The sequence below is a fragment of the Perna viridis genome, chromosome 1 (genome assembly GCF_037379345.1).
Source record: "Perna viridis isolate PV_CMFRI_1.1 ecotype Kerala chromosome 1, ASM3737934v1, whole genome shotgun sequence".
Classification (NCBI taxonomy): Eukaryota; Metazoa; Mollusca; class Bivalvia; order Mytilida; family Mytilidae; genus Perna; species Perna viridis.
Genome location: NC_142445.1, coordinates 53,526,123 through 53,548,578, shown reverse-complemented (window position 1 = coordinate 53,548,578; position 22,456 = coordinate 53,526,123). Strand labels below are relative to the sequence as shown.

The following is a 22,456-nucleotide window of genomic DNA, read 5'->3' as shown; positions in this document are numbered from 1 at the left end:
GTTACATTTGATTTTTGTTGTAAAAGCAACCATATTTTTTTCAAATTTAACCAAAAAAAATGACCAGATAGATCTCATCAACCCTGCCAGAATTTGGCTTAACCTTATGGTTTTTGAGATAGATATAATGGGAAAATGCTGTCTGAACCCTATATTCTATTTTTAGTAATGGTGGCCATGTTTTCTCACTGATAAAAAATTCAAACAGTTATTTGTGCAGAATACTCCAAAGAACAATCATGCCAGCTTGCATTGAATTCTGTCCAGTAGTTTCAGAGCAGAAGACAACCATCACAATGGTGACGGATGCCGAATGATGGTACAATGTATTAGCTTACTTGGCCTATGGCCAGGTGAGCTAAAAAAGCAAGTGGCTCAGCTCTCTGCAAGGGACTTTGATGCTGTTTTCAAGGGGCTTGATTTTGTTTGGTCTTGACAAATGTGTTTAAGGTATACAGTTCCTCAACCAATCCACATCTCTTACTGCAATTATTGGAAGAGTTAGGCTTCCAAGGTTTTATCATGTAGGACTCATAAGTTGGACTATCTCCTTTTGGAGTCCTCTGATAGATATTAAATCCTTGTATGTACATCTACAGATGATTCCAAACCTTCCTATAACATTTCACCAAAATCCCTTGAGTGGTGTAGGAGTTAAACTTACAAGATTTCGACATCCTTACCATTTAAGTTGGATTATCTCCCTTTGGAGTCATCTGAAGAGCTGCAAATGATACTCAACCTTCCTATAAAATTTCATTAAAATCTCTGGAGCAATTGAGAAGAAGTTGCACTTAAACTCTGTTTCTGATGCATAGTTTTAAGATAATTGTAATACCGGTATGTTTGTAGGACCATACAATGCTTTTATTCCTGGATTTTAATAATATGGCAGAAACGATAGAATGTTTTTAAGGATGCCCCAGTATGCTTGATTTGTTTAGAGAACTGTTATTTACAAAATATTTTCCCCTTTAGTTTGAAAAGCAGTAAACCTCAATCTTTTAATTAATTAATTCCAATGATGGTCTATATATGATTATTTATAGTTAACATGCATTTTGCTTTTTACCTTAATCAAAGTTTTCCATCAGTAACATGCATTTCAAAAATAGATGGAATCTTGTGCCATCTGTCTTGAAAGATTTAATGAAAACAAGATTGACATCTGAAATTTATACTAAATACACTGTATACATGAAAAAGAAGAGGAAAGAATAATGAAATAGAAATCAGTATTTACATCATTTATTGTATTTGTTTTTGAAAGACAAGTTACTAGTAGATATATGATTCAACACAAAAGTCTGCCTCTGCACTGCAAAATACTTTCCTGGCACCTGAATCTATTTTTTTCAGCATTAACTTAATTAACAATCCTATTTAATATCAATAAAAAAATATACATAACTGTAATTTGTAAACTGTTGCTGACTCCTGGTAAAGATTTTTAATATTCGTCATTGAACAGCCAAAAAAAAAAACGAAACAAAATATATGTGAAAATGATATATGATTTTTCACAAGATAAACATAATATCTTTTTTATACATCATATCTGTTTGTAAACTGTCACACGTAACCAAGACACAAATATTTAATACTACGACCCACTATCACAAAGATTTGGTCATGTAAGGTCCTTCTAGTTCATATCCAATCTTTCTGTAGTAATTTCTTGTCCCAACACCTAAAATTAAATATGTTTATATTTAGTTCAATACTTTCTACAATATGATGACCCAGTTATGTATAAAGTTAATCCTTCAGAAATTACATATTTACTAGAAAATGAAGCAGGACATTTTATGAGGTAAAGTAGATAATTCTATAATTTTTCAGTATTTATTTTCAATATAAAAAATCAAGTGTAACATTTTAACTAATTACTATCAAAACCCCTGTTTGTTTAACAAGTTATTTTTTAACTATTGTACTGATACTCATATTTTGTTTTTTACTATATATATATATATATATCAGCATAATAAAACATTTGTGGACTGAACATTTGAGGAACTGTTAATTCAATATCCCTCTATACCAACTACATGTATTAGCTTTGGGCTTGCCTCAGGTAACAATAAATTACTCTGTTTCCATAATGATCATTCAACAAATCTTTCTTTCACTGAATCCTATCTTATTTAGATTTCAATGGCCAAGTGATAATTCAGAAGAAAAAAAATGCTAATTCATAAATTAACAGAGTATTATTTTAAAAGCTGATCTAATCAATATTATGTTTTCCACTATTTCTAACCTGAGATGACAGCTATTTTACTAGATCCATGTTCTTCCTTTGCAATTCTTGCTGCTTCCTCCATTAACAACATGCCAAAACCCTGAAATAGCACATTTTAAACTTTACTAACATTTTTATTCCAAGCATGAGTTTTAGTAGTTTTCAATTATAAAGCTAAAAATTTGAGATTTAAAAACTTTTGTTTTTGGAATCAGGCAAATGAACGAATTTATTCTTATACATTGTACTTATATTCTACTCATCTCTCGGGAGATGGAAATACAGAGAAAATGAATATATGTACACTGTAAAAGCAACACGTACCACTAGAGTAATATATCATTCTACATTACCTGGTGTTGAAACTTTGTGGGGTCTCTTGCATGTACAGGCACCACACTGCCATAAACATGAAGTTCACGGACAATAGAACATCCAGATTTCAATTCAGGTCGGAATGTATCAGGAGAACATTTCCGTAATCTTAACAGTCCGATTAAAATGTCTTGTTCTGGATCTTCATATGATAAAAATGTTTCCCATCCACCGTTAGCAACATAATCTCTTCTTATTAACTCGGCCTAAAAATAAAACATAACACCTGTCAAAAGAACAGAAAACTTTTCACTGTATCAGGACTCAGTTTTGTTTCACAGATAGAAGCAATTATAAATTTGATGCTCCACAGTTGGCTTATAGAAGTATAACAATAAAAAATGTATTGTAAAAGAAGAATTCAATAGATTTTACCGACATTTACATCCTTAATGACTTATTTCAAACAATATTAAAAACAAAGAGTCAGTACCTAACAGCATTGGCTGATGGTTAGTTCGTTGGCTCTTAGCAAGACAACTTTGGTCCAAAGTTGGCTCAATGTAGCAGGGAGTGGTTATGGAAAATATTTCCTCTCAATTTATTTTGACTAAAATGGTTCCTACTTGACAAGGCAATGGTACATACACATTATTTCCAGGCTTTTGAATAAAGGAAGAATTTTAAGAATTAACATCATTACCATTTAACACATTAAATCAAGGAAGATAAGGGTCTTAAATTTGGCTTTGGTTAAATAAGGTAAGCAATCATCTTCAAATTACAGCTGCATTTAAATCTTTTTTCATTCTACAAGCATACCTCAAATGGTCGAACTTTATGATGTATTTCTTGAATCCCCACTTCTCTAGTTCTAACATCTCGACACTGAGTACCAAGGTCTTTCATCCTTGCCAGAGCTAACTCTCTCAAGTTCCCATGTTCAACACCGGAACTCACTAAAGGCATAGGTATATCTCTACAATGTAATCAGCACTTGTGTATATTATACAACATAAGCATATTTTTTTTTATGTTGTACATGAAATGTTGTTTAGAGAAAAAAAATTAAATTGCAATAATTCTAATCATAAGATTCTTCATGCCTATAGCCATTTTTGATTGGTCGAGAACGTCCTTGGCAAAAAGTTCATACTTGCATGAATTTCGCCAGATTGTTCATACATGCATGAACACTAGTCAACCTGAAACCAACATGGCAGCCGTGGTAGTTGGAAAGAGTGTGGCAACGACCTAAACAGCATAATATAGTTGTAAGAATAGTTTATTACATCTATATTGATTTTACTGGTACAGTTTGCTTACAGAGAGCTTATAAATGCTTAAAATCTAACTACAAGTAAACTTGCCCCAAAATTAAATTGTCCCAGTACTAGATTCTATAAATACATTTATCAGTTCAAAACATTTCAAAAAAATTAATTCCCAAATGTCGGGATAGAATTATAAGGATTAAACAGCTATTTTTGGTCGTTCATGCATGTATCTCTCCACTCCCAAATATTACATGACTGTTCATTGAGTTTGGGAGCTCTGAGATCCATTCATACATGCATGAGCGACAGTTAATAGTTGTTTAATCCTATAATGAAATGGGAACAATGTAGACACTATTTTGATAGAAATTTGGTCTATGTAGTAATTAATCCCTTACCAATCACAAATAATGTTCCAAGTATATCCAAAATTAAATCATTCTTTAATCGTCATAAAAAGTTTTCTTCTCACATTTTTGTACCTTACCTTTAAGAGTAGAAAGGATAGCAGTAAAGTTAAAGGAGTTTAAAGCAGTGTTTCCAAGGTTACATCCAAGTAATTCATCAGCAATGTTTCACTATCATTACCAATAGTTGTTACCTTTGAACTCTATATACTCTTGTCCATGGAGGTACTAAAGCTAATATTCTGGCAACCAGGTCAACGAGTGTACTGGGAGGATAACTCTTGTATCTTCCTGTCTTCCATAACTCATACAGACCTTACAAGAAATACAAGAAATTAATTCCAAACATTTTTCCTGAATATAAAAAAGTTGATTATTGGTAGAAAAAAACTCAGTAATGAAATTCTCTATTTGGTATGTGAACAGAATTTTACTAATAAAAAAAGTAGATTAATGCAATTAACATTAAAATTAATAAAAGCTTAAAAATCAGGTTCCAACTTAACATAAAAGTAACCCATTGTATCGTTGGCATTTGATCTCAAAAACCACTTCTAACGTTTCCATTACTTTACATGTAAAAACAGAAATTTTCAAAGTTTCACTGTGAATTCCCAGGACAAATGACATATCTAAGTTGCATACCATTGTAAAGCTTGGAAAATAAAGCTTTCAAAATCATTATGCTAATGGTACGATTCTAGAAAGTCTTCACAAAATTTACTTAAATAAATGATACATGTCCAGAAAATCCACATCTTTACCTTTTCTGCAAACTAACAGCATGGAGGCAAATTACTCACACATGTAAGCAATATTCATACACTATTGTAGTAAATTACAAACATGGTTTTAAAGAGCACAATTTCAGCTTAATTTTGCAAACTTTTGATCAGAATACACACAAATAATGCAATTACAATGCATAGATCTAGGTAGTGTGTACTGCATAAAGGGGTGGTCATCTGACCCAGAAGTGGTTAGTGAGACCTTTGTAGTGTACTTTTAAGTTAAAATATCTCCCTTTGCAAGCACCATATGAAGCCTAACCAGTGGATAAAGGAATAACTCACCAGTAGTAAAATGTCACTAACCTGTTCCTCTAATTACTAATGTAGGATAGATCTTCAGACCATCAGCTCTAAATGCTGGGTTCTCAAAAAACTCCTATAAAAATATGAATTAAACAAAGTAAGAGTAAAAAAATTAAGTTTTAAACAAATGTAGAGAGAAACATGTGTAAACCAATCAGATCACCAGTTCTATGTATATAAAAGTCCTACATAAACCAATCAAATCACCAGTTCTATGTATATTAAAGTCCTATATAAACAGAACATTTACACAATACAAACAAATAAGACCAATATCCATAATGAAATATAACAGAAAAATCAAATTTGGATCAAATTATGCAAGAAACTATTCTCCACCTTGATGCATTTTATGTGTTTAAGACAACCCTTGAAGACAGCCGCACTAATCTTTTCTAGCAAGATTTTATCGGCCGATTGGATATTAACAAACGATACCTCATAAACCATGTTTATTGTGAGCACAAAGTGAGCTTATCAGCATTATGTGTGTACATGAAATTAACATTCTAGAGATGGTCCCCCGTGATAATATTCAGCCAAACAGGAAAAGGTTCGGTAGTCAGCAGAAACATCCTTCACAGTGAAGTTTTGCCAAAAGAAAATAAAAAACTGACATTTATCAGGGCCAATAAACAAATATACGTTTCCTTCCATTTTTTTTTTGCTGTTTCATACAATATATTCCTGGAAAAGTTCTAGAAAAGTTGCATTGTTCTTACACATATTTCTCTGCTGTTCAACTTGTTGTTCAAGAACCCAACCCACCTTAAAAAAAGATAGATACAATTAAATTATTCAAAATGAAGCATAGGAAAGGCAAGCATTTTTTTAATTAGTGCAAAGCTGTCAGTTGATGTGCATTTGTTCACGTTACAGGTTTTGTGTAAAATATTCCCAATATCCATGGAGAACTGTTATATTTCCAACTCTGTACATATTATAAATCAGACCCACATAAACTTAAAAAGGATATAGCTGGAGCTGCTTGTAAGGTTAAAAATGAGAAATCAAGAAGGTTGAATTTCACAAAGCTTGCTCCTAAAGGCAATGCACATGCCTACAACATAATAAAAGCATTGTGACATGTGATATATGTGATTTTGCAACATATTGTTACTATGACAGTTATGGGAAATGAAGCAATTTTCTCCTGGACTAAAGGTTGATTATCTCTAAAATACAGCATTCTTCAGAAGAAATAAGTGCTTACAGTGGTCCATATTGAAACAATGAGATGTCTTTTAATCCTGAGAAAACAGAAATCATTCTAATGTGTGCAGAGGACTGAATTTCTCAAAATTCTTGTAAGAAATACCAAATCTTCAATAAGGAATTGTGTAAAAAACAATTATTCTTGAGAATTGACAGTAGGTATTTATTACCACACAGTGAATCATGCTAGTAATTTAAAATAATGTATGACTGCACTGATGATGCCCTAAACTTACAATGAACTGTTCTATATCCCTCTCCAATCCTACATTAGGCAAATCGGGCATCATATGTGCCACCACTTTAAAGCCAGCATCTTTAGACATCTGGAAAGACTCACACACAGCACGAACTGTATGACCTCTGTAATATCATACATTAGTGAACTGGTGGGGAGATTCAAGTCATTCTAAGGTGCAACAATTTTGTAGTAATATCGAAACATTTAATAAGTAGTCTGTAAGAATCATGCAAATTCTGTAATATGTGATACACCCCAAAAAATAGGATACACATTTTTATGCTTGTTATTAAGTTGCTTTATAGGTCAATATGATGTAATGTATAATTGTTCATTCCAAACTGTCTGCTCTTAGGAGATAATCCACATTGAAAATCCAACAGTTTCTATTGTATTTTAGAGTTATTTACAGTTTTCTCCCTTAGTTTTGAATTTTTTGGTACATTTTGTGTAATTTTTATCTCCTGAGAACAAGGGTTACCAGTACATGAAAAGCCACATGTTAAACTTCTGTTTACCATAACATTTTAAACAAAATATACATGGGCTTTCCAACCATGAATCACATTTTGCATGGTTCTTATCTGGAGTGCTACTTCATGACATTTAAGCCAATAATTATTTACTATTTTTATGAAAATTATCTTGAGACTGACATTCTTCATTGTTCACCATTTGGTTTTGATTTCATTTTAGCTGCGTAGATTGTAGAAAATATAGAATATAATCAAAAATGGTAGTTACATCTCAATTCCAAATTACCTATTAGTATCTCTAGCTACATCTTCATACACGCTTTGTACACCTATCTCTAATCTAGTACAACCATACTTCAACATGTCACTGAAAAAAATATTGCAAAAGATTATAGAAGCTGGACAAAACCCTCATAATGGTAATCAATGAGAATTTAACCTTTGACCTTAAAAGAACTGAGAGCCTGATTTCAGTCTAACAGGAAGTTAACTTAAGATACCAAAAGTAGTAAAAAGCAAGGTTCTTTTTTAGTTTCATATCAGAACAAATGTCTGAAAAATAAATGCTAGTTGATATAAAACTGTATAAGGCATTATTATGTTTTTAAACATCAATATATTCAACTCTGTCCTCTTACAGGTTACACCAGCCTCATATCAATACCCACTGTTCTTACACGAAACATGGAGTTAAGTGACTAAAATCCACAGGGGTTTACAGTACTGTTTGGGTAGGAAAACTGAAACAGGACATTATCTACTATGTTTTTTTTCAAAAGATCCTCAACAATCAAATAAAAAGAAAATTTTAAAGTGTTAACATATCATTTGCCTTCTGTTGAGCTAGACAATCCTTAAAGTCAGCTGCACTAAACTTATCTCACATGACTCTATCAGCTGATTGGAGATTGATCATAACTTTCATTTCTTCAACTTACTGAGAGAAGCCCTATAAAGTACATTACCTAGTGTGTTTCCTGAGACAGTAGTCTGGTCTGGTCTCTATGGTAATACCTATACATTTTGTCATACTCTTTTCTGAATACCTGAAAAAAAATTCAGCTTCAATTTCTGAATACTACTAATCATGCATGCACAATTAACTAAAAGACTAACCTGTAACCTTTGAACAGCTTAAAGTGCAACATATGATAAAATCATATGTTACTCGATTTCTATGCTAATTATATGTTACACATGAAATGATTCTTATGTGTGGCACTTTTGGCTGTGTATCTGTAGTACTATTTTATCATTACTTTGCAGTCAGTTTGCAATCAAGTATTAAACCATAAGTGTTATATTTATATGTTAAAGAATTATTCCATTGGCATCTTGGTAATCTGAAGAAAACTGTCCTAAACATACCGGACAGCTTCATCCACTGTACTACTGGTGTATTAAACCTTAAGTGTTATATTTATATGTTAAATAATTATTCCACTGGCATCCTGGTAATCTGAAGAAACTGTCCTAAACATACCGGACAGCTTCATCCACTGTACTACTGGTGTGTCCAGATAATGCATCATGTAAATTTCGGATGAAGTAGTCTCTGTATTCATCTGCTAAACTCATAAATGTACCTCCCATCACTATAAACTCTACCTTGTCTACACTGTGACCAAGCTGTTTAAGCTGGAAGTATAAAATCATACTAAACAAATACATATAAAAACTTAATAGAACATATATCATAGCAGAGATTGTTAGAATACAGCTCATTTATCGAACTAAGAAATAGAAACAGTAAGTAATATTAATAAGGTAAATGTAGAATTCAAAACAATAGGGAGTTGAATATGGACACTTTCACATTGAGAGAAATTTCATAATCAACAAGCTAAAGTTTCATAGTTTTTCAAAACGAAATCTAATGCATCATTTGACATCTGCGTTATGGTGGAAATTCTAACTATCATCTGTCTATGATATCAACAGTTGTTTTACAGAAGAACAACATTAGAAACATCACAATGTCACTTTCCACCAATGAGATTTTATAGGCAATGTGATATAATCCCCCCTTTCTATTTTGGCTAATCAGCACCTGAGAACTTGAATCTCTTTAAAGATGGGACATATTTTTCTTACACAGGTCAAAAAGTGTGAAAATCAACTAAAAATTAGAGAATACAATTTATTCCATTTTGTTTTACCTTAATTTCATTTATTTTTAAAAATTCATTATTCACCCTAGCAGATTATTGGTAGAAACCAAGGATGCACATGTTTTTTTTCCCAATAACATGAACTACAACAAAAGGAAAATAGTGATATACAGATCATTAAAGGTCATCTGTACTTGACTGCTTTAAAGTTGCTTCTGCCTTAGCAAGCTCATAACAATATCTTGGGAGATAATCTAGAATGATTGTACCTGGTCAACTCTATGTCTAGTCTGGAGGTAAGGATTGTATCTAGCTCTTATAGCTCTCATACTTGTTGGCTGAAAATAAACCATTGTTTATCAAATATTTGTTCTCAACTATTCATGAATGTGCAAGGTGAATTAAAATGTTTATTTCCCAATAATACAAATACTATATATATATATTTTTTTCATTTTATGCCACAGTATTATAAGCAGAAATTACTCCTAAAATTTCAATACAAATTGATGTATGAAAAACAGTTTTTTAAATAAATCCAAGTCACATCTTAGATAAGCCTACCTCATATCCAGTGTATGACTGTGTAGAGTATTCAAAGTCAGAATCTGGACCACCAGGACAATACCTACAAAATAAGATAAACTACATATCATTTTAGGCTTTGCTCATAACAGACAGAGCAATTTGTACTAAAATAATGACATTGTGGATGATATATCGCATCTTGTTATGGGCATCCAATGGGGAAATGCAAGACTTCCTATAGCACCCACTCTTCGTCTGCCTTAATGTTCAACCAATCACTTCAGTGTTACATATGTCATTTTTGTCCAAATGGCTTTTAGGCATTCATGTTATAGATCCCTTACATAGGATGTCCATACTAAACAAAATTGGAATGTTTTACTCAACACAAGGTATAATTTGTTTTTCCTAACAGTTCTTTATTTCTCTTTGCCCGGTATTGATAGTATATCAACATAAAACTGCTAAATATAATGAAATGAAAAACAAGAAGTTACATCAGACACAGACAAAACTTAAAATAATTAGATGTAATACCTATGGGCACAAGTCGTGCACCAAATTTTGACAATGAAATGAAGATGAGTTCCTTCGTAACTCAAACAATAACATTAAAATAAAAGATCCCTTGGAAGCAAAATGCATAATTAAATAGTTAAAACAAAGTCACAAAAATTGGTTAAGCATTATTAAAATCCAAATTACCACCCCACCCCCACAAATACACACAATGAACCCCCTTTTAAAACTTCTACACACATATATTTCCCGTCATGGCACTGAGAGGACATCTATGAGGTTTACTTATACACATACATTTCCCGTCATGGCTATGTGAGGACATCTATGAGGTTTACTTACACACATACATTTCCTGTCATGGCTATGTGAGGACATCTATGAGGTTTACTTACACACATATATTTCCCGTCATGGCTATGTGAGGACATCTATGAGGTTTACTTACACACATATATTTCCCGTCATGGCTATGTGAGGACATCTATGAGGTTTACTTACACACATATATTTCCCGTCATGGCTATGTGAGGACATCTATGAGGTTTACTTACACACATATATTTCCCGTCATGGCTATGTGAGGACATCTATGAGGTTTACTTACACACATATATTTCCCGTCATGGCTATGTGAGGACATCTATGAGGTTTACTTACACACATATATTTCCCGTCATGGCTATGTGAGGACATCTATGAGGTTTACTTACACACATATATTTCCCGTCATGGCTATGTGAGGACATCTATGAGGTTTACTTACACACATATATTTCCCGTCATGGCTATGTGAGGACATCTATGAGGTTTACTTACACACATATATTTCCCGTCATGGCTATGTGAGGACATCTATGAGGTTTACTTACACACATATATTTCCCGTCATGGCTATGTGAGGACATCTATGAGGTTTACTTACACACATATATTTCCCGTCAAGGCTATGTGAGGACATCTATGAGGTTTACTTACACACATATATTTCCCGTCATGGCTATGTGAGGACATCTATGAGGTTTACTTACACACATATATTTCCCGTCATGGCTATGTGAGGACATCTATGAGGTTTACTTACACACATACATTTCCTGTCATGGCTATGTGAGGACATCTATGAGGTTTACTTACACACATACATTTCCTGTCATGGCTATGTGAGGACATCTATGAGGTTTACTTACACACATATATTTCCCGTCATGGCTATGTGAGGACATCTATGAGGTTTACTTACACACATATATTTCCCGTCATGGCTATGTGAGGACATCTATGAGGTTTACTTACACACATACATTTCCTGTCATGGCTATGTGAGGACATCTATGAGGTTTACTTACACACATACATTTCCTGTCATGGCTATGTGAGGACATCTATGAGGTTTACTTACACACATACATTTCCTGTCATGGCTATGTGAGGACATCTATGAGGTTTACTTACACACATATATTTCCCGTCATGGCTATGTGAGGACATCTATGAGGTTTACTTACACACATATATTTCCCGTCATGGCTATGTGAGGACATCTATGAGGTTTACTTACACACATACATTTCCTGTCATGGCTATGTGAGGACATCTATGAGGTTTACTTACACACATATATTTCCCGTCATGGCTATGTGAGGACATCTATGAGGTTTACTTACACACATATATTTCCTGTCATGGCTATGTGAGGACATCTATGAGGTTTACTTACACACATATATTTCCCGTCATGGCTATGTGAGGACATCTATGAGGTTTACTTACACACATATATTTCCTGTCATGGCTATGTGAGGACATCTATGAGGTTTACTTACACACATATATTTCCTGTCATGGCTATGTGAGGACATCTATGAGGTTTACTTACACACATATATTTCCCGTCATGGCTATGTGAGGACATCTATGAGGTTTACTTACACACATATATTTCCTGTCATGGCTATGTGAGGACATCTATGAGGTTTACTTACACACATATATTTCCCGTCATGGCTATGTGAGGACATCTATGAGGTTTACTTACACACATATATTTCCTGTCATGGCTATGTGAGGACATCTATGAGGTTTACTTACACACATATATTTCCCGTCATGGCTATGTGAGGACATCTATGAGGTTTACTTACACACATATATTTCCTGTCATGGCTATGTGAGGACATCTATGAGGTTTACTTACACACATATATTTCCTGTCATGGCTATGTGAGGACATCTATGAGGTTTACTTACACACATATATTTCCCGTCATGGCTATGTGAGGACATCTATGAGGTTTACTTACACACATATATTTCCCGTCATGGCTATGTGAGGACATCTATGAGGTTTACTTACACACATATATTTCCCGTCATGGCTATGTGAGGACATCTATGAGGTTTACTTACACACATATATTTCCTGTCATGGCTATGTGAGGACATCTATGAGGTTTACTTACACACATATATTTCCCGTCATGGCTATGTGAGGACATCTATGAGGTTTACTTACACACATATATTTCCTGTCATGGCTATGTGAGGACATCTATGAGGTTTACTTACACACATATATTTCCCGTCATGGCTATGTGAGGACATCTATGAGGTTTACTTACACACATATATTTCCCGTCATGGCTATGTGAGGACATCTATGAGGTTTACTTACACACATATATTTCCCGTCATGGCTATGTGAGGACATCTATGAGGTTTACTTACACACATATATTTCCCGTCATGGCTATGTGAGGACATCTATGAGGTTTACTTACACACATATATTTCCCGTCATGGCTATGTGAGGACATCTATGAGGTTTACTTACACACATATATTTCCCGTCATGGCTATGTGAGGACATCTATGAGGTTTACTTACACACATATATTTCCCGTCATGGCTATGTGAGGACATCTATGAGGTTTACTTACACACATATATTTCCCGTCATGGCTATGTGAGGACATCTATGAGGTTTACTTACACACATATATTTCCCGTCATGGCTATGTGAGGACATCTATGAGGTTTACTTACACACATATATTTCCCGTCATGGCTATGTGAGGACATCTATGAGGTTTACTTACACACATATATTTCCTGTCATGGCTATGTGAGGACATCTATGAGGTTTACTTACACACATATATTTCCCGTCATGGCTATGTGAGGACATCTATGAGGTTTACTTACACACATATATTTCCCGTCATGGCTATGTGAGGACATCTATGAGGTTTACTTACACACATATATTTCCCGTCATGGCTATGTGAGGACATCTATGAGGTTTACTTACACACATATATTTCCCGTCATGGCTATGTGAGGACATCTATGAGGTTTACTTACACACATATATTTCCCGTCATGGCTATGTGAGGACATCTATGAGGTTTACTTACACACATATATTTCCCGTCATGGCTATGTGAGGACATCTATGAGGTTTACTTACACACATATATTTCCCGTCATGGCTATGTGAGGACATCTATGAGGTTTACTTACACACATATATTTCCCGTCATGGCTATGTGAGGACATCTATGAGGTTTACTTACACACATATATTTCCCGTCATGGCTATGTGAGGACATCTATGAGGTTTACTTACACACATATATTTCCCGTCATGGCTATGTGAGGACATCTATGAGGTTTACTTACACACATATATTTCCCGTCATGGCTATGTGAGGACATCTATGAGGTTTACTTACACACATATATTTCCCGTCATGGCTATGTGAGGACATCTATGAGGTTTACTTACACACATATATTTCCCGTCATGGCTATGTGAGGACATCTATGAGGTTTACTTACACACATATATTTCCCGTCATGGCTATGTGAGGACATCTATGAGGTTTACTTACACACATATATTTCCCGTCATGGCTATGTGAGGACATCTATGAGGTTTACACATAACAGCTACAACTGCAATCTACAATGGATATGGGAATTATATTGTATTTTTCATTGTTCATAGTACAAAACCAATTTTCAATTTCCAATATTCATATGTTATTGGTTAGGTTTAGCTAAGAACTAAAAAAATCATCTGCTTTTATATAATAAAATGAAAAATAACCTACATAGTTGTCTAGAGTATATTAACCATTGTTATGCTAACCATACATGCACAATTGAAGAATTCAAATTGTTTCAATACTATATCATGACGATTCATGAGTAAATACAAATACTGAAGATTAATTGAAAGGGTAGACGATGTTACTTTTGTAGACGATAAGACATACAAATGAGGACCAAGGTGATTACAATACATTGTTTTATATGTGAGGTCAAATATTTAAAATGTTTACATTTTTTTTTTAAATAGAAAAAAATATATACACTTACACCACTGGCAGTTCTGATAGGCTTAGCTTTAAGCTTAGGTATCAATACCTGTAATGATAAAAAGATATACATATGCATAATTTAGAAATTTAAAAAAACAACAAATTTTTAGCTCACCTGGCCATAGGCCAAGTGAGCTATTGCAATCACTTGGCGTCCGTCGTCATCCTTAACAATTCTTCAAACATCTTCTCCTCTAAAACTACAGAATGAATTTGGATGAAACTTAAGAAAATTGTTTTTAGAGTATCCTGCACAAAATGACCATTTGGATTTTTGATCTGTTAAAAAACATGGCCACCATTACTAAAAATAGAACATATGGGTCAGACAGCAGTTTTTTGCATAAAACACCAAAACCGTTAGGTTTAACCAAATTCTGACTCTGGTAAAAGTGTTCAGCATGATGAGATCTATCTGTGATGTAATTTTGATGAATATCTGTTGATCCATGTTGAAGTTATTCCCCTTTTTGGACATTTTTTGCTTCTTTTCCCCTGAATTGTTGAAGAATAATGAAAATGAAAATTATCCATAAGATAAACAGGATATTCTGGGTTGACAGGCAGTATAGAATTTATTTTTAGGCCATTTTCAAAATGGCTGCCATTTTACGACCATTTTCACCAGTTGCTCAGATTCCATCTTTAAAAAACTAGGTGTTTTAAGATGAATGGTGATGCGTAAGATTGTCCTTGGCGGCCATTTTTCCGCTAATTTTTATAACTGCTTTGATTTCAGTGGTACTTGGTTTATATAGTTATATAGTCTCCTAATATGAATGGTAATGATGAAAATTTTGGATAGCTGTGGTTTAACTTCATTTTATGTTCTTTTTCAGTAAATCTATACTGGGCTAATGCCCCCTCAGACCTTGTGGAATAACAGGGCATAGGGAGAACCCTGCCCAAATTTTTTCCTGAGGTTCTGAAAACACTTTGAAGGCATTTCCAACATTTTACAGTGCCTTAGGTACTCCTTTGAACTTACAGCATTCTTCAATAAATGCTCTTTTTCAGCAATTTTTTGTAAAACATGGTAACAAAACATGATACCTTCACTTACTATATCAGAGTATGGTTTGTCAGGTCAGCTATTGGAGAACCTCTTCTTTTAAGATAAAGAAATATACAATGAAACCTGCCTTAGCCAAACCCTGAATAATTGACAACCTGACTAAACAAAACCTGATTGACAACCTGCCTAAACAAAACCTGAATAATTCACAACCTGCCTAAACAAACCCTGAATAATTCACAACCTATCTAAACAGGCCCTGAATTGACAACCTGCCTAAACAAAACCTGAAATAATTTCAAAACCTGTCAAAACCAGACATTCTGAAGTCCCTTTATGTCAATTTGAAGTTAATTTGAACCTTGATAAAATGAACACGTCTAAAACCAAACCAAAGAGGTTTGATTACGTGTGGTTTTACTGTAATTACAAAAACAGTGTTGATGTAATTTTAAAATTTGGTACTTTTTCTGTTGCTCTTTTTTTAACTACATTGTATAAAGTATAATCATATACATACACTACAATTGTAATAGCTAGGGAATTATGCATATTATGTCAATGACTTATAATAATTTGTCACCTTTTTATACTGTTGTGGAACTGCAGCGATAATATCCACAAGCCTTGGCTGATTTGGCAAACCATATTTACTGGAGACTGTACACTTTAATCTGTAAAATAAGTTACATATGCACGAAGTTGAGAGAGAAGAGGTGTTTTCTATTCGAATACAAATATTTTAACAACTATCACTCATACAGATTGATAGTCTTAACTTCTGTGAAGGTACCAACATGGATAAACGATTCACATTGTTGCACACAATTTTTATGGGAGATAGACTAAGCCCTTTTGACACACAACTGACTGCCATTTCTAAAACACCCAACTCCAAAACAGCAATCAGTACTATTCTTTTGTTGACAACACAATAACAGTTGTCTGACACAATATTTTTTCCCCCAAACCCAAGTCATGATATCTGACCTTTCTTCATCTTGTAATTTTCAAATTTTTTTCATTTCTGTAATTCCTGATAATATACACATTTCAATATGGTAATTTTACACCCCATTAAGTTTCAAAATAATCTACAAGTCATTAAGGAAGAGTTGTGAATAACGCATGAGACCAAGTTGCCTGAAAAACTCTGAAGTTCAACAACCATCATTTCTACAATTTTTTCCCCAAACATAAATGCCTGACAATATGCACATCTCCATATGGTAATCTAACACTCCATTGAATTTCGTTACAATCCTGATAGTTATTAAGGAATAGTTGTGGACAACATATACACATGTAAGACCAAGTTTATCTTAAAAGAAGTGTTAATTCTTTTCTAATTCTTCTGAGAGTTTTCTATACAACAAAATACTCCTTCAAAAATTAAAATAGAATGGACATAACTACATGTATAACTAAATATCATGTCATTGAACTGAAGTTCAAAATAACAAGAATTGTCTAGTCTACAATATTAGTTTGAGAAAATCAATATATTACACCTACATGTAAATGCCTTCTAAGATGGACCATCCCAAGGGATGTAACTGTTAAAAATATCAACTAAACCAAACATCAAGCATAATCAGTATACAAGTTCAACCCCATTCTGGTGGTCAAAAATTAAGACTTCAAATAAAATACATTAATTGATTTGTATGATGTACTCAGTATTCATTTATAAAATGTCAAAAGTAAATAATCATTATTGCTCTTCTGCTCTATGAATGAATGACAAGGGTCATTGGTCATCATTATTGTTTTTGGTTCCAGTGCAAAGGTGTTATATTATTTTTTCTTTGAGGTGTGCATTTAACTATCATCTGACTTTAGTTATGAATACCTCATACATGACAGATGATGGATTTAAATTAAGATGCATATACGGGTTTTAAGGGTGAATAGTAAATCACAATCATGAACTTTAAAAAAGAATACATAATGTATGGAATGTTGAATTGATTTACATATATGTTGGTAAACACCTCTTGACCTGACCTTTATGACGTGTGACCCCAGTTCTCTATTACAAAGCACAGGAATTTTTTCACAGCACCAGAATGAGGTATACACCAGGAAGAGGAGAAAAGAATACAATACATGTATATTTCTGCAGATATAAAGTTATCATACAATATCGCTCACCACTTGAAAAAATTGAATGGAAAAGAAATGACAGATAAATTGGCAATCAACATCTATGTACCAGTAGTCTGCCACAATGGCAGTAACACAAACCTGTTGAGATTAACATCTTTATTTTGTTCATGGGCTTGTATAAGTTGATTAACTATCTCTGTTACTGTCATAACCAGTAGTTCTTCTCTGGAGAAACCGGCCAGATGGGCTGAAATAGTTTAAATACATAAAATATGGCTTTATATCTATAATCTTGAACATTTCATTTAAATGAAGCTCAGCTCCAGCAACTAAACTGTTATCACAGTGATGCTCACCATACATGGACACTACAGTAGTGACATTGTTATTAATTTTATATAACATGGGCAATTTGTCATTTGACACCAAAGTGGACATATTCCTAAGGTATAGTTAATTGTTTGCATAATATGGAACTGTGACAAATGATGTTTCAGTAACCTGAAATTTCAAAGTCAACAGACCCTGACTCAGACTGTGGGGCAAATGCATGAAAGAAAATATGGAACTATGGAGCTGTGATGCTAATGCAACTTATGTACATACTAAATGCAACTGACCTAGTACAAGTGATTCATATTGAACTGACCTTATCAGAAAACTTAACATTAAAATCGTAACAAGATATTTCAATGTCAATAGACTGTGACTGCCAGGGCATATGCATGAAAGAGAATGTGAAACTAATACAACTACATACCAAATACATGTCAGGAAAATGGATATGATGAATACAATGTATGTCAAAGAGACAAAAACCCCACTGGGATAACAAAATGTCAGCTCAAGGCCTGTATGGATGACCTAGTATAAATGGTTCATATTATACTGACTTAATCAGAAAACTTACCATAAAACTTTAATATTAATAAGAAATTCGAAGTTTCAAAGTCAACTGCATACCAAATATGATTGACCTTGCACCTTCCACAACCTTTGTCACAGGCGAAAAAAAAACATATTAAACTGTTAATATCATATTTATAATAAATGAAAAATGCATTCAGCATACACATATTGAAAAGATAATGTATTCCTTTGGGATTCAGAGAATACTTACAAGAATTATTAAGCCTGATGGGTCACAGCATTTGTATTCATTATGCATAAATCTTATGTAATCAGGGACTATGTACCATAAAGTCCCTGATGTAATCGGTGGTCAAGATACATTTTGTACATGTTCATGCAATAAACTAGATTGCTTTAAAATGGAATCTGTATGATCACAGTCGTTTGAATTTTAGTGACAAATAGCAAGAAAAGAATCAAATATTGCTAAATATATATATAATATGGGCCCCCGTATTATAGCAAGCGCCGCGAAGTGGTGTGAGCTCTACTGTTATTACATGTACTTTCTAAATTACCCTTCAGGTTCCCCAATATACTAACAAAAAAAAAGTCATGTCCCAGAAGTAACAAAAAGTGACTGTCCTTATGGAGAAAATTCATCATTTCCTTCAATCAAACAAATAAAAAAAATATAGGTTACGATTACCTTTCAGTAAAAATAATATCATCTTTTCTGATAGTTTTCAAGTCTTTTCTAATTTGTTTTACTTATTTAAAGAATGTTATGTTTATAAAAACTTCGGGAAGCATGTGGATGTAAGTATGTGTATCTCCGCTGTTCCACTGTCGCTGTTGTCAAGCACCTAACCTGCCTTGGAAAAAATATAACTCCGATTATATTATCAAAATCGAGGCATAGCTTTTCTAAGATAGGAAAGGCAATCATTTTCTTGTTTTGAATTTGCAGCTGTCGTCTGAATTTTGTTTACATCACATGAAATGTGTAAAATATTCCTACCATCCGTGAACAACTGTAATATTTCCGGTATCTGTACAATTTGATCTGACAGGCCAAAACTGAAATGGATGATGCTAAAGATGCCCTTAAGGGATAAAAAAATGTAAAGTATTGCTAAGTGCTATAAAGTTATTGACCATTTTGAAAAAAAAAAAAAAAAAAAAAAAAAAATTAATTAACAAGACAGCTTATCAAATAGAAATATTGATTGCTCTTGCTGCTTAAATATAAATAAAAATATTGCACTTATAAAAATTTTCATCCGGGTTGACCCCCCTCCCCTTGTAATGTCTTTTATCATTTTTACATTGAGTCTCGCACAGACCATGGCGATAAATTCAAATTCAAATTATTGGTCATGGGCCATGGCACAATAATAACATAACATAATGTACATACACTAGGGTAAACAAAACATTGCTATCATTTACATGTATAATGTTGTGGACGACAGTGACCAACCAGAAAATTATAACATGATACTTTGAATGAAAGTTTGGCAGTTGTTGACATAATCAATTGTTGCCTTGAGTATTGACTATTACTATATTACTATTAGGAGTGAGTAAGAGTTAAAAATCAAACTTATGTTGTTTTTTGTTATGTACGGTAAAGCTCGCAGTGCTCGCTGATTTAGGCAATGCCTACCCCATATTATATATATCTGGCAATATTTGACTCTCTTTTCATGATATTTGTCATTAAAATTCAAACGACTGTGGCATGATGAACAAGTCTACACAGACATCATTACTCTAGAGTATATCGGGCTAAAGTAGGTGTAGAACAAAACTATTGTATAGAATATATACATACCTCTATTCTTATTTTTTCCCATGGCTTATATTTTAAACTGTCTATCACTCAAACAATAAAATATTGCAACACATTTCACTACACATGTTGATAAAAATTAGATGGTTTAACCAAGGACCAAATATTGTGCTGGTATTCAGTTGTACCGGAAGTTATAGAAAACCAAACAACAACAAAAAAAAAACCACCTGTGCAGGAAGACAAAAAAAGAACGTTTTGCGTTTTGAATTGTGTCCTCTATTTATTTGAACTTTTAAAGGTAATATATTTTATGGCATAGACGCATGACACACAAAATTATTTTTGGTTTTGGTACTTAAGAAAAAAATATGCTGTTGTCCTTATTTTTGTTCACAATTCTCGTCATTTAATATTACATGGCAAATCTGAAGGCATCAGAAGTGCATAAATATTTGTGCCAAGAAATCCAGCTACCAAGTAAAAGGCCCAACCGATTTTACTGGTTCTGCAATTCCAGTGATTTCGATTAGAATTTTTAGAATGGACTATTTTGTAATGATTTTCAGAATGGGTCATTTTTTAATGTTTTTTTAGTAAATTATATTTTGGCTATTCACACTTTCAAATTTATTATCCTATTTTTGATCTTTGATTTTCATATTTATGATAAAGGTTTTGTCAATAATTCATTGCTATTTTTCAACATTAACTTTAAATTTGTAACCCCGTGCAGGTCCGGGTGTTAAAAGAATAGACCTACAGCAGCACTAAGCTTGTCATAAAAGGCAACTAATAGTGCTCAGAAACCTAGCTGGGGGCTAGGCACTCTGTCCACAGAGCAACTTGGATGTGTGCCCCAGGTGGTGGAATGGGGTACCCTTGGCGTGTTACATGCTAGGGTTGTCAGGCTATAATACGGAAAACCTGACCGCAAACCATAGTGGTGCATCGTGTTGGGAAAGATGCAACGTTCCTCGCACGTTTATTAAAGAACCCTGCTGTGGTATTCAATAGGAGTAGGAACCTTTGCGCTCCGCCACAGGAGGCTAAATTGCCCGACCCTGCCCATCCCTCCCCATCCCTCCCTTTTATCTTGTGGCAATCAAAATTTGTTGACCCTATTATCCTTGTACCCCATCCTTTTTTTTCATTTCATCATTTCATGTTCATTTTGTCATCCATTTCATGTTCATCGTCTGAATAGAACTGAAATATTGCTGCTCGGACTTTAAACCCCAACAATCAATCAATCATTAAATTTGTAATTGGAGGATTGATATTCGTGTCTAGATGTTACATGTACACAAATGTAGTATAGTGGGTTAACCTGTCCTGTGGTCAAAATATTAAACCTCTGATGAAAAATTAAAAACAACAATTGTTGGACATATATTGTTTTTATACACATAGCTGGGCTATTTTTTTAATAAATATTGAAAATGCAAATAATAATGATTTTAAATGCTGACCTACTAATGGAATGGATGAATGAAAAGGGTCATCAGTCGCTATTTTTGTTTTTTGATTAACTTGGTTCCGGTGCAAAGGTGAAATTTTTGGCCATGCATGCATTTAATTTTCATCTGATATTAGTGAGGAATATCTCCTACATAGCTGATCATTATTCAGTTCTGTTTATTTCATTGTACATGTAGGTTGAAAATTAATGTTAAAATATGACTCTAATTTTGAATACATACACAAATTTTTAGTGTTAACAGTAAATCACAATGGCAAACCTATAAAAATAATAAAATATATTATATCTATATATATAATGTTGAGCTGATTTGAATGTGTTATTCAACACCTATTAACCTGACCTTGGTGATGTGTGATCCATGTGCAGAGGCCCCTGTTCTTTGTTAA

At 33.5% G+C, this 22,456-nt stretch overlaps 1 protein-coding gene across 2 annotated transcripts; it reads right to left on the bottom strand.

Annotated features, from left to right (window-relative positions):
• Nucleotides 1-1,232: 1,232 nt before the first annotated feature.
• Nucleotides 1,233-20,770, bottom strand: LOC148629365 (elongator complex protein 3). 2 transcript variants are annotated; one of them, XM_088549321.1, is made up of 17 exons: nt 20,627-20,770; nt 18,076-18,184; nt 16,412-16,502; nt 14,812-14,859; nt 14,322-14,392; nt 9,946-10,009; nt 9,651-9,719; nt 8,754-8,908; nt 8,236-8,316; nt 7,557-7,637; nt 6,790-6,916; nt 5,339-5,411; nt 4,439-4,559; nt 3,383-3,539; nt 2,599-2,826; nt 2,264-2,345; nt 1,233-1,690 (listed from the first exon to the last, which is right to left on the bottom strand). In XM_088549321.1, the coding sequence occupies exons 1-17, from the start codon at nt 20,646-20,648 to the stop codon at nt 1,617-1,619; spliced, it is 1,653 nt and encodes a 550-aa protein (XP_088405447.1). In that variant the 5' UTR covers nt 20,649-20,770; the 3' UTR covers nt 1,233-1,616. The 2 variants fall into 2 exon arrangements, with proteins under 2 accessions (XP_088405447.1, XP_088405437.1); XM_088549311.1 differs by lacking the exon at nt 20,627-20,770 and adding an exon at nt 18,848-18,920.
• Between the last annotated feature and the right edge of the window lie 1,686 nt (nt 20,771-22,456).

Bases quoted from the DNA above. Each gene is read 5' to 3' on its own strand.
- LOC148629365 (XM_088549321.1), bottom strand. From the start codon at position 20,648: ATGGGAAAAAATAAGAATAGAG. The intron at 8,317-8,753 runs GTATGTTTAGGA...ATTTTTTTTCAG, and splicing joins ACAGTGGATGAAGCTGTCCG to GTATTCAGAAAAGAGTATGA. The intron at 7,638-8,235 runs GTAATGTACTTT...TATTTTTTTCAG, and splicing joins TGTCTCAGGAAACACACTAG to TGACATGTTGAAGTATGGTT.